General features: G+C 62.8%; 1 protein-coding gene across 3 annotated transcripts in view; it reads left to right on the top strand.

The window, feature by feature from the left end:
- The first annotated feature begins 4,071 nt into the window (after positions 1-4,071).
- The window catches only part of ARID3A (AT-rich interaction domain 3A), a 34,870-nt gene continuing 25,892 nt past the window's right edge, over positions 4,072-13,049 (top strand). The window contains exons 1-3 of one of the 3 annotated variants that reach the window (XM_060007255.1): positions 4,072-4,155; positions 7,692-8,346; positions 9,351-9,663. In XM_060007255.1, the coding sequence (XP_059863238.1) occupies positions 7,958-8,346; positions 9,351-9,663 (702 nt within the window). In that variant the 5' untranslated portion in view covers positions 4,072-4,155; positions 7,692-7,957. Of the gene's footprint in view, positions 4,156-4,304; positions 4,319-4,346; positions 4,481-7,691; positions 8,347-9,350; positions 9,664-13,049 lie in introns of those variants that run through there. The other 2 variants (XM_060007254.1, XM_060007253.1) reach the window with 2 other exon arrangements.

The following is a 13,049-nucleotide window of genomic DNA, read 5'->3' on the forward strand; positions in this document are numbered from 1 at the left end:
GTTTAAAGGGACATCCAGGAAGACGTATCGTTCCAAAACTGCAGACCCTTGGTTTATCCTCAAGTCTGTTCAGCTGGGCAGTTTTCAGAGCCCCTTCTGCGTGCCAGGCTCTATGTACGAGGCACCCTCTGACCCCTACCCACACAGAGCCCCTGTCTAGCAAAGGGGCCAGTGAGTGGCGAACTACCTAGAGAGATGCAAATAATAGCAGTGAGAAAGGTTACGAAGGAGATATGTGTGCCCTTTGTGAGTAACTGTGAGCCTGACCTTGGTGGCAGTGATTCCAGCAAGGCTTCCTGGAGGAGGTGAGACCAGGAAATGTGACCTGAGCTCAGCTGGTGCAGCTGAACTGGGAGGGGGTGAGGTGGGGGTGGGACCCGAAGCCACAGCATGGGGATAAGCCCCGGGGGTCCGGGCGGGTCGGGAGAGGTGTTAATTCCAATTTCAGATAAACAGTGAAAAAACTTTTAGTATCATTAGGTCCTGTGCAATATTTATTTGGGATACATTTAAAGTTATTCGTTGTTTATTGGAAATCCAAATGTAACTACAAGTCCTGTATTTTGTCCGGCAACTCTACCCCGGAACATTTCTAAGGAGCCACAGGAAGGGCTCGGCGGGCCTCCGTTTCCCCGTCCGACCCGGGAAGTTCGTTTACAGGTGAGACGGCGGCCCCTGGCGGCCTCCGGCGGAAGCCCCGCCCCCGGCTGCAGTCCACAGGTTCCCGGCAGGGGGCGCGCGAACCCCGCGGATGGTCCTGGCTTCCCTGGGTCCACCCCACAGAGAGACCCCAGGGTCTAGGGGGAGTCGCTCATGCGTATCGCAACCTGGACCAGCGGTTCAAAGTGTCCCTGCTGCAAAATGGGTCAAGCAGAGCCGCACTATGAATGTTCTGGGTCTTCTGGGCCCCTTCTATGAAAAAATATTAAAAATTCTATTTTGCAGCTGTGTTGGTATAGTGACCAATTACTTTAGGCTGGATTCATGACTATCTATTCCTTATAATTATACTTGCTTTTCTCTTCTTACTTTAAAAGAAGTTATAATTACATTTTCATAGACCCCGGTTCACAGGGACAAGGCAACCTGGAGGCCAGTCGGGGTTCTGGGATTTGGGGCTGGGCCCAGCATCCCCTTCAGGTCTTTCTTTTTCTTTCCTTTTTTTTTTTTGAGATTGAGATGGTGAATAGTTAACTTGCCCTCCACCTCTGTGTAGACAGACTCCAAAAATACCATGGGGTGAGGGAGGACAGAAGGGGACCCATGAATTCATTCGTTCAACCAACATTTATGTGTCCGGCCCAACCTCAGGATTGGAGATGCAACCAGCCGTGATCAAGGCTAAGGAGGTTAAACAACTGCAGCTGTTTTGAACAGAAGAGCCTGGGTGAAGATAAAACAAGGTGATGTGAGGTTCCAGTTTGAATGAAAAAGCACAGCTGGGGAAGGGTGGTCCAGGCAGGGGAATGGCCAGGGCAAAGGCCCTGAGGCAGAAATATGTTTCAGGGGGAATATATGTGGGAAGGAGGGCAGTTTGTGATCTGGGCGAATTTTTATTTTATTTAATTAATTAATTAATTTATGGCTGCCTTGGGTCTTCGTTGCTGCGCGCAGGCTTTTTTCCTCTAGTTGCGGCGGGCGGGGCTGAGCGGGGTCTACTCTTCATTGCGGTGCACAGGCTTCTCATTGCGGTAGCTTCTCCTGTTGTGGAGCGCACGGGTTCTAGGTGTGGGGGCTTCAGTAGCTGTGGCTCGCAGGCTCAGTAGTTGTGGCTCGCGGGCTCTAGAGCACAGGCTCAGTAGTTGTGGCGCATGGGCTTAGTTGCTCCGCGGCATGTGGGATCTTCCCGGACTAGGGATAGAACCCCTGTCCCCTGCATTGGCAGTCGGATTCTTAACCATCGCGCCACCAGGGAAGTCCCAGAACTTTTAAAAAGATGCTGCACCCCCCAGCCTGAATGGAGGGCAGGAGGAGTGACTGTCTGAGGGGCTAAGTGAGAATCAGGCTTGTATTTACAGGACCCCCACAAGCTGGTCTGGCCAGGAAACCTTAGAGGGCTGGGGGTCGCAGCATTCCCATTTCCCAGCTTGAGAAACAGAGACCAGAGCAGGGTTTGTACTAACCCCAAATCACACAGCCAGGACCCAGGTGCAGCCCAGGCCTTCTGCCCGTCCCTTGTAGAGCCAGCAAATCTGGTATCAATTCCCAGCTCCCTGCTGGGCTAAAAATAGGACCCCCTTCACTAGAGGCAGCTGGGAATCCTGCAGCTCCTCACTCTTCCGGGCCAGGCACCTCTGGGAAGTTGCACCCAGCTACTTAGAGACAGCCACTTCCCTCTGGGAAATGGGGGACAGAGTGGCACACTTCCTGCCCTTCGGGAGACCCCTCCCTACCCCTTCCCTTTGACCAGAGGGGAATGTCATCCTCAAAACCACTGTAGGAGGAATAAATTTAAATTGGCCCATTTTAGAGAGGGGGAAACTGAGACACAGGGAGGCCCATGCACGTGCCTGGGGTGGGGGAGGGGAGGCATTCTGAGGTTTGGCCCTTTGGTGGAGAGGGGGCTTTCCTGCACGTTGGAACTGATCTGGGGCCTGGCCCTTAAAGGGTGGCTTCCCTCTTCCAGCTCACCTGGGTCTCCAAACGCTCCCCCCTCCTCGGGCAGGGCAGTTGTTGCCCCTCTAGTGGCAGGGGCGGGGCAGGCAGCTGGGGTTGGCAGTTTAATAGCCTCAAGGTGGAGGCCTCCCTGCCACCTGCTGTCATTAGGCTAAGGGCAGCCCAGGGGCTGGAAGGCTGGGTAAATGAAAGGGGCAGGCAGAACTCTGGCCCTGGGCTGGGGGTGGCTCCCTTGCACCATCCCCTGGGCTTGGGAATTCCCCAGAGAGCGGATGGGGGCGGGTGATGTCCAGAGGGGGACTACCCACAGAAGATGGCAATGCTGTGCGTTGTGTGTGTGTGTGTGGGGGGGGCTGCACACAACCCCCCCTAAAGATCAGGGACTCTGGCCCCTCCCTGTGAGGGCCCTCTGGGTGGCCCCCGCCGGCCCTCCAATGCTCCCACTTGGCTCTTATCTGAGCTGGAGCCTGGGCCCCTGCGATTAGCTCGCAGGCGTGGCCTCAGGGGCTCACACCTCCCACCTGAGTCCACAACCCCAAGCCCACCTCCCCCAACCGACCCTGGGCCTCAGTTTCCCGCTCTCTGAAATGGGGACATTAAGAGTCTCTGCTACACAAAAATGTGAACCTCATGCCTTGGGCACCTGGCCGCACAACCGAGCGCTCTAAAAGTGGAAATTGTTGTTCAACTATTATTACCAAGAAGATAATCTTGTCTCTCCTCCTAGAAGGTTTGGGTAGTCAGGTTCCCAAGAGGTGATGGGAACCTCAGGTGGGGGTGGGAGGGCAGGGGTCAACAGGATTTCGAGAGGAGCCCTCCTAGGTATCTTGGACGCCCTTCCCCACCCCCACGCCTTTGACAGTGCGGTGCCCCCGCGCCTGGCAGCCCCGCCCTCTCCCAGACCCCTCCCCACCGTGTAGCGCCCCCATCGCAGGGCCCTCGCTCCCTTCCTCCGACCCCGCCCCGCTCTCTTTTCCCGTCGCCGCAGCTCCCTCCTTCCTTTATCAAGTCTCTAATCCCCATTTTACAGACTTGGAAACCGAGGCACCACTCTAGGGGGGTGAAGTCTCGAGTTGCTTAGTCTAAGGGGCGGGGGTGAAACTCTGAGCCCGGTAGGTCTATCCTAGGCGCTCGGTAAGATGGGGAGGGGGGGGTCCCGGACCAGGCTAGCGTCCCCAAATCCCATCCAGACAGAGCCCCAACCTCCTCCCCTCCCTATCCCCCTGGGGCGCTCCCAGCCCCGCCTGCGCCCTCGGCATCATGTACGCTCGGGCCCGCGGCGCGCACTTTGCCCACTGTCCCTAGATAGGGGGCGGGGTATACCGCGTCCCTGTTCCCCTTCCCTTTTATTATTTATTATCATTTAAAGGGGCCGCGACGTGAAAATTTCCGTCCACTCTCTCCCCTTCCCCAGCACCCCTGTGCTAGTCGAGCGTCGTCGGACGAAGCGCGGGGGGCGAGGGGGCGTCCGGGAAGGCGGAGGGGGCCTCACGAGACCCCTCCCCGCGTTCCGAGCCGCGGCGCTGAATCACCGGCGAGGTATTTGCATCTGAGAGCGATTTGTCACCCGGTGATTTGTCTGCGGGGCGGTGAGCGCGCCGGTGGGGGGGGGGGAGGGAAGGGGCGGGGGAGGCCGCGCGCGGGGAGACTTTTACCAATCGGGTCGGTGGGGGGTGTAGACGCGGACTCGGCTGGAGACTCGGTGAGTCGGCGCGCGGCACAAACCCGGCGGTGGCCGGGAGCCAACAGCGCGCAGCTCGCGGCCCGGGCTGGAGGCCAGGCGCGGCCGGGGCAGGGCCAGACGCCAGACGTGGGGCATGCGCCCCCCGAGTGGGCCCTGCGCCCCCCGAGCGGGCCCCGCGCGGTGAGGCTGGGGCAGGGGTGGGCCGGACTTTTAAATCGCGCGTTCTCTCCCGGGTGGGCGCCGCGCGCCCTGGAAGCCAATGAGGGGGCTCCCCAAAGTTGGTCAGGGACGTGGGTGGGGGTCCAGGGCCGGAAAGGCGATCCCAGTGGGTCGGAGTTGGTGTGGTTTTCTCTGCGACTCCATTGGAGATCTCACCCCCTGCCATATTGTACGGGGGCGGGCGCGGGGGTGACCGGGGGTCGCGAGCGTGTGCGCCCCCTCCCAGCGGAAGGAAGTGGTCTCTATGCGCGCGCGGGGGGCTGTGGTCGGGGTTGTTTCATCTACTCCCGTTGGAATTGGTGTTTTATTCGGGAGCCCCGAGGAGAGTGGGAGCGCCGGGTGGGGAGGGCAGTTCCCTGGCGACCCTCCCCAGCCTGGATGGTTTATTTATAAAGCGTCAGCTCTGGGGCAGAAAGGGGCCCCTGGAGGGGACACCACGGGGCCCGCGGCTGGGGTGGGCTCTGCCCGGGCTCTGACTCTCTGGCGGGGATCCCCGGGAAAAGCGCCCCGTGCCCCGTTCAGTGCCCCCCCCCCCAGACACAAAAGCGGGCGCAGGAAGCTCGGGGAGCGCGCGTTGGTCAATTCCAACGTTCCGCGGACCCCGGGCGGCCGGTTTGTCAATAATCTTCCGTTTTCAGTCGCCCGGCCCGGAGGGGTTGCCCCCCCACCATGCAAATCGGCCGCTTTCCAAGAAGCCTTTGAAATCGGACTGGGGTTTCTGTCGTCTTATTTCTTCTCCCTTTTCAGTGTTTCTTTTCTCACTTCCTCCGGGCCGCCCCCTCCGGACTCTCCTAGCCCCCTCCCCAGCTTTCTGTCCCGCCCTCCCCCTCCTCTTCCCTTCGTGAAGTGAGGGCCCCCTTTCGCCACCCGTGGGCCCCAGCCTTGCACAACTCTTTAAATAACCGTGTTTTGCAAGCTCTGGGCCGAGCGGGTGACCTCTCTCTCCGGGAGGCATGGGGGGGGAGGGTGTGGCCCCAGATCCCTCCCTGCCCCCCCATCCAGGTCCCAAGGGCCACCCAGCACCCCCCCCATCCCCGCCCGGTCCCTGCCAGGGAATGCCTCTCCCCTAGGGTTGTCATAAAGTGGGGGTAGGGCCTGAGGACAAAGGGCTCTTGGGGGGGAGGGGTCTGGAGGGGGTGGGCGTCACCAGCTTAGGGTTAATGGCGGCCACGGGGGGGGGTGCCCAGGCTAGAGCCCAGGGGGGCTCCGGGGTTCCCACCTGCCCCCTCTACCAGCCCCAACGTGGTGGCCTGCCCTGCTCCCCTCCCCCATCCGTGGACCCGGAAGGGTCATTAAACCCAGCAGGCCTGTGTGTGTGTGGGGGGGGGGGGGGGGGGGTGGCTTGAGGGGGCGTGGTTTCCTCTGGCCTCTTCCTTCTGCCCCCCAAAGAGGGGGGGCGTTGCCCAGAGCGTTTCCGTGGGGAGGGGGGGGCTCATCTTGAAGTTGTCAAAGGTGGGGGAGGGGCAGCAGACCAGACTAGACACTGGGTGAGAAGTGTCCCCTCAGCACTTCTTGGGGCTGGTGGGGGGGGCGTGACCGCCTGTCCCCGGGGGTTGGGGGCTGGGTGCTGTCCTGCTGCCTCTAAGGACAGGCTGTGCTGGTCATTCTCCAGCACTATGGCCTCTGAGAGGGTCTTTGTGCCCTGGGACCCCTGCCCCTGCTAGATACTGAGGCCCTTCGGGGACAGGTCCCTCCCTACTTTCCCACAGGGACCCCCTACCTGCCCCCCCCCTCCCGCACTGCCCTTTCACCCATCCTGCTGGAAGACCCAGCACTGGGGACAGGGCCCCTCCCATGACTGGGGAGGCTGGGAGGGCCTACACTGCAAGACTCCCCTGGGGGGGGGGCGGTCGTCAGGCTTCTCTTACCAGGTCACAGGAGGGGCCGGAAGGGCGGCCAGCCTGGTGACCCAGTGTCCGCCCGCTCCCAGGAGCCTCTGGCCGCTGGGCCCTCCTGTGTGTGGGCCGCCTTTGCCCCAGGAGCTGCTCAGGAGCCTTTGGGGATTCATTTGTTGGTTGGAGTGGCTCCTGGACCCTCCTGTGTTCTTGTGATGTACCATCCGTGGTGTCACTGCCGAGCCTGTTGGGTTCTGCCTAGTCTGTTTTATTGGCGGCCTGGGCGGGTGGGGGTGTGGCCTGGGCTTGAGTGAGTGGGGCTGGGGTGGGACCTGCATCCTCCTGTCCTTGGTGGTGCCCAGCTGTGCAGGGCTCTGGGACATCTGTACCCAGAGCCCGCCTGAGGCCCTGGTAAGGTAGGTTGGCAGTGGTCCGAAGGGACCCTGGACTGGAGGTAGAGCGCATTGCCTTCTGGGACCTTGGCCCCACTTGGGGTCCCAAAGGGCAGGGGAACTCCCTGCAGAAGGCACATGGGGGCCGCGTGGGAGGCTCTGACGTCACCCAGACCTGGGTTCAACTCCCAGCCTTGCCTGGAACCTGCTGTGTGTCCTCCAGCAGGGCAGCTCCGAGTCTCAGTTTTCCCCATCCGTGAAATGGGGACCATCCAGCCTCCTTCCCTAAGTCCAGCGAGTGCCTGCTGTGCTCCCGCCTTTACCATCACACACTCGCTTCATCCCTGCTTGGGCGCAGCGAGGTGGGTGCCATTCGGGCACCATTTTGCGGATGGGGAAACTGAGGCCTAGAGAGACTGAGGTTTAGGGATGGGGTGAGAACATGAGTGGGGAAGCTTTAGCCTGTATACAGTAGGTGCTCAATCTGGGTCGGCCATCGTGCTTGTGAGATGCCCGGAGCCCCCTGGGCCGTGAGCAGCACCTAGAACTCAGAACCGGAACCCAGAACTCTGGTGCCCAGTAGCTGGCTGTAGCCAATCAGAAGCCAGAAATGCTCTGTTCCCCTGTTTCTGTTTATGAAGCTATAATCCGAGGTCTTTCCCTGGGGTGCTGTCGTCCATTAAGTGTTTCTCTGTGGCCCAGACGGGTGGGGGCCGACTCGAGGCCCTCGGGAGTCCAGTGCGGGGTGCCCCTGCTTCCCAGCCCTCTGGAGGGTGGACAGAGTGGGGGCAGATGGGACGAACGTGCTCCTCCACCTCCAGGGAGGCCCCCAGGTTTGCACACTGATGGGCGTGGATGGAAACAATTTTCCCAGAGGCCTCTGAGGTCCGACCTGAGTGGGGAGGAGCCCAGGCGTGGTCTGACGGTCTCTCCTGTCCCCTCCAGGTTTCTGCCGACACGTGAATGAGCCACCCGCCAGCCGCCGCCCCCCAGTTCCCGGTGTGAGAAGGAGGCGTCGCCCGCCTGCCGCTGGCATGCCCCGCCAGCCCTGAGCCTGAGCCCGGCGGCCCCCGCCCCTGCCCCCCGCCACCCTGCACTGCCCCGGCTCCCCCGCGGCCCCCACACTGCAGTGCGGCCGGGCCCCCTCCCCCCAGGGGCCGCCCCCGCCGCCGCCCCGCCCTGGTGCCCGGGGCGGCCCGGCCCGCAGGGCCATGAAGCTGCAGGCCGTGATGGAGACGCTCCTGCAGCGGCAGCAGCGGGCACGCCAGGAGCTGGAGGCCCGGCAGCCGCCGCCGCCACCCCCCGAGCCCGCGGCCGGGCCCCCGGCCCGTGCCAGGGCCGCCCCGGACGAGGACAGGGAGCCTGAGAGCGCCCGGATGCAGCGGGCGCAGATGGCCGCGCTGGCCGCCATGCGAGCCGCCGCCGCCGGCCTCGGCCACGCGCCCAGCCCAGGCAGCTCCGAGGATGGGCCCCCCGGCTCAGAGGACGAGGACGTGGCCCCAGAGGGGGCACCAGGCTCTCCCCCCGCACCCGGCCGAGGCAGGGAGGCGGCCGGCCTCCCCGAAGGTGACGGCCACTTCGAGGGCTCCGACGATGACCTGTGAGTTGGGGTGTGTGGGCCCCCCACGCCGAGCACTTGCCACGTGCCGGCGGCTCTCAGCCCTGGGGACACAGCCATAGAGGAAGGACAAAACCCCTGTCCTGCTGTCCACCCAGGACATACCGTTCTTTAGAACTTCCTGGGGGACGGTGGACATTTCTCCACCCGCACCACCCAGGATCGGGGCCACCCGTCTCAGAAGGCTGACAGATACTTGAAGTGTGGCCACTGCGGCTGGGATCTTCTCATGTAGCTTTATTTCACCTTAATTTAAATGGAGCTACTCACACGTGGCCAATGGCCCCTATCGCCTGGCGAGGCTGTACTAGATTTAGTGGCGGGGACAGATGATAGAGGCCGTAGCCCGGGTGCAACCTACGCAGAGTGAGCGTCCATTTGCCCCCGGACGTGCCTCCCCGGGGTCTGACGCAGACCCTGAGCGGGGCGCTGGCAAAACCCCAGTGGGAGCCTTCTGAGAAGACGTTTAACGAGCAAAGCAGCAGGGCGATTGCAGGCTGTGATCGGAGGTGCCAAGAAAATAAAGCAGGGGTCTTGGGGAGGGGGGTGGCTGGGGCCGGGGTCAACTTCAGGCAGTGGTGGGTGGAGGTCTTCCTGCGGAGGTGACAGCCTCTGGGAAGGGCAAGGGGGAGCAGGGAACAGCATGCCTGGCAGAGGGAACAGCCTCAGCAAAGGCCCCGAGGCAGGAACTGGGTTGGTATTTTCAAGGCCCAGCAAGGAAGCCTGTGCGACGGAGGGGACGGGAGGGGAGACGGGGTTAGCAGGTGGGCAGGGGCTGGGGTTTATGCCCAAGGAGCACCTCTAGTTGCTCTGAGCTGATTGGGGACAAGGAGAGTAAGGCCCACGGCCTGAGCTGGCCTCCTCACGGGCGCTCTTCACAACCAGAGCACGTGGGGCTGCTCACCCACGTCCAGACAGGGAAAACGAGGCAGGAGGCGGCACGGGCCTCGCCCTCTCCCCTGACCCGCGCCCCGTGTCTGCCCCAGGAAGCCGAAGTGGGAGGAGGAAGAGGAGGAGCTGGAGGAGGATCTGGGAGACGAGGACGAGGACGAGGACGAGGACTACGAGGACGAGGGGGGGCTCGGGCCCCCCGGCTCCGCCGGCCCGGGCCCCGCATCCTTGTTTCCCCGCAAGGCCCAGCCGCTGCAGGCGTACCGCGGTGATGGCGGGCCCCGGGCTCTGGGCGGCCAGGAGCGCCCGGGGGCTGGCCCGGCCCTCCCCGGAGGGGCTGCCCACACAGTGCCACAGCTGCAGCCGCCGGACCACGGGGACTGGACGTACGAGGAGCAGTTCAAGCAGGTGGGCCTCGCGTCCTAACAGGGGCTGTGGGCAGTCGCTGCCAGGGGGTCAGACGTTCTCGTGGAAGCCACGGTGTGGGGTCGTGTACGTGGGTGGGACGGGCTGGCTGGTAAACGCGTGCATGTGGGGACACGAGGGGGAAGTTCAGGGGGCTCCATCTGCACCAGAGAACAAGCAGAGAGATAGAGCAAGGGAGGGGGTCCTGAGCAGAGGGACCGGGCCTGGGAAAGGACGAGGCTCCGTGGGGCTCATGGGTGTGGCTGGCAGGCGGGCAGGGGCGGGGGCTCAGGGGCGCAGGGCCAGAGGCCTCGTCCGTGGCATCGAGTCTGGTCTCTTGAGCCTGTGGCTGGGGAGAGGGGGGTGAGCAGGGGTTGGCCGCGTCGGTGTGGACGGCCGAGCAGCTCCTGGGGGCTCCAGAGGGGTGGGGAGGAAGCGGGCCGTCCTGGTGCCTTCCCCGCGGGCGGCCAGGGCAGAGGAAGTGGCCGGGCGGGGGATCCTTTGAAGTTGGGCCTCGCTGGGCTGGGCAGATGGAAACCAGATGGCGGCCGGGGCGGCCGGCTGGGCTTGCATTCCAGCCTGAGGCCAGCTGGGCCCTGCCCCGACCTCCGAGAGTGGACGGTGGGGACCTAACCTCCCAGGCCCAGCGCCTGAGCCTCATCTGAGGCTACGGACGCGCCAGGCACATGGGAGCCGGGAGGTGGCCGTGTATGGCCTTGGGGCACCCTCCCTCCGTGCTGGCTTCCAGGATGGGCAGTGGGATCCTCCTGGAAGGACCATGAGGCCCAGCCGCCGTGTGGGAAAAGGGCACTGGGATTCTGGCAACCCTCAGAAAGCTCAGATAAAGTACAGAACTGGAAACTGGACGCACAGCGTGAGAGGAACAAGCCAGGGGCTGTGACGGGAGGGACGGGGCAGGTATAAAGGCAGAAGGGGACGGTGCCCGCGGGGTGGGCACGGCCAGGGCAGCGGCCCCGAGGCAGGAGGCCAGCCTGAGGAATGGGCAGGAAGGTTAATCCCCTGCCCAGGCATCTCGGGATGGGTGGGGCTGCCTGGCTTCCGGCTGGGTCCTGGCACGCGGGCGGCAGTGCCAAGGGGTGGGATGACAGCCAGCAGACGTCATCTCCTTAGGGCGTGGCTGGCCGCTCCCCACGCGTGGCCCCGGCTGCCCCCTCCCGCCTGAAGGCTTTTCCTCTGCGTGTGGACCCCAGCCTGAGCCAGTGCCTGGGATCGGGGTCCCCCCGACCCTGCTCCCTGCCTCAGTTTCCCTCCTCTTCTTGAGGAGCTGCTTGTGGCTGGGTTGCCGTCTGTCTAGTTCTGCAGATAAGAAAACAGGGGCGAGGCATTGGGGGTGGGGGACGGGTTTCCCAGAACCGAGCTCTTGACGTCTGCTGGTGTCAAAATAACACAAACGGGAACCTCATGGGCGAGTTATATTTATGGACTCGCCGAATATTTGCCATCTGCCCTGAGTCCAACCATCAGGAAGCCCCAGGCTGGGGACCAGAGCCAGACACCTCCCACCCCCCGCCTCACAGGGTCACGGCCAGGCCAGAGGAAGGGACAAGGCCGCAGCCCCTGTGGGGTTGGGGGTCGACAGGTAGCCCCGGCCCCGCCCAGCAGCTTCTGCTGCGTGGCCCAACACTGGCGGGAGACGGGGCTTGGGTGGCCAGGCCAGGCGGAGTCCAGGGATCAGGTGTCCTGGCCGCAAAGCCCCCTCGGCCCATCAGGAACAAAGGGCCTCCAGGGGCCATCGTCTCGCTAGTCTTTGGACACGATGACGATGTCTCGAGGACTCCCAGGGTCAGGGCACGGTTGGGGAAACTGAGGCCCAAGGGGCCCAGGGAACCCAGGTCACACAGTCAGTCTCACGCTTACAGAGCGCCTACTGGATACACAGCTCCCCTGCTGGACTCAGAGAAGGTCCGTAAACAAACGGGGAGGAAGGGGTGAGGAGACGTGACCTGGCATCCAGCTGAGGATGTGGGGAGGCGTCTCGGGATGTGGCACTTGCTCCAGGCCCGGTCGGAGAAGGAGCTGGGCCCTCACACTGAGGGATGGTGGTGCGGCAGGCAGAGGAAACAGCCCGTGCAAAGGCCCCGGGGTAGGATGCAGCTTGGCTTGTGTGTGGAGGCCAGACGCCGCCGCCCGGCTGGGCCCTGCGGGGGATGGAATTGGATTCCAAGACGGTGGGGGTTGAGGGAAGTTGTGGGCAGGCGGGGGGCTGCCCTGCAGCGCCAGGATCCTGCGCCTGCCTGTTTGTGCCAGATCCAGCTGCCAGCACTGCCCTCACGCCCAGCTGGCCAGGCATCTGTGCGGCCAGTGTCAACAGTGGCCTGGGCTCAGCCAGCCCAGCAGATGTCGGGGGCTGTGTTGACTCTGGCGCCTGCCCCACCCCCTTCCTGGCACGTGGCAGCCGGGCCGGCCGGCCGCCTGCTTGGCACCATCACTGCCTCTTCCTCCCCGGTCTTGGCAGGGCCCAGGCCTGACTTCCGCCCGAAAACCCTCGACAGCCGTGAAATTCTGCCGCCGGCTACAGGGTCTGGGGGGCAGCCAGGCTGGGGAGGGGCCGGGAGCAGCGGGCTCAGGGCCACGGAATCTTTCCTTGAAAGCCTGGAACCTCGCTGCCGTGGGGCCCCAGGGACTCAAGCTGGTGGAGGCCAGCACTGGCTGGGATCGTCGCGTGTCATGGGGAGCGAATAGGATCTCAGCCTGCGGCCACCAGGCATGGCACCCTGGTGAAATCCTGGTGGTTTCCTGTTACCAGCAGGGCTGTGCCACCGTGGGATTTTAAGCAAGCGGAGTCTTAACTGCAGAGCTTCAGCCACTTAAGCATTTGAAGCTGTAGCTTCGATGATTCAAACGCCGGGGTTTTTATTAACAGCTTTATTGACTTAACATTCACCTAGCACATAATTCAGCTGTCGAAAGCGCGATTTGGTGGTTTCTCGTACATTCGTGGGGTTGTGCAGTCAATTTTAGAACATGTTCATCACCTCAAAAATAAACCTTTTAAAATGTACCCTTTAGCTCTTACCCCCACCCCCTCTTCTAGCCCCTGACAAACAGGAACCCACTCTCTGACTCTGTGGATCTGCCTGTTCTGGACGTTTCCCATCCGTGGAATCACACCCTGTGTGTCCTTCTGTGTCTGGCTTCTCTCCCTGAGCATCGTGTTCTGGGGCTCCGTCCACGTAGTGGGAGTGTCAGGGCTTCACCCCTCTTTGCGGCTGAGTGATGTTCCATTCTACGCATGTATATCCTGGACTTTATTTACCCATTCTTCCACCCCCGGATACTGGGTCGTTTCTCCCTTTGGCTGCTGTGAACGTGCGTGTACAAGTCTGTGCGTGAACGCGTGCTTTCAGTCCTCACGGGCACGTACCCAG

This window comes from Delphinus delphis, chromosome 3 (assembly GCF_949987515.2).
Source record: "Delphinus delphis chromosome 3, mDelDel1.2, whole genome shotgun sequence".
NCBI lineage: Eukaryota > Metazoa > Chordata > Mammalia > Artiodactyla > Delphinidae > Delphinus > Delphinus delphis.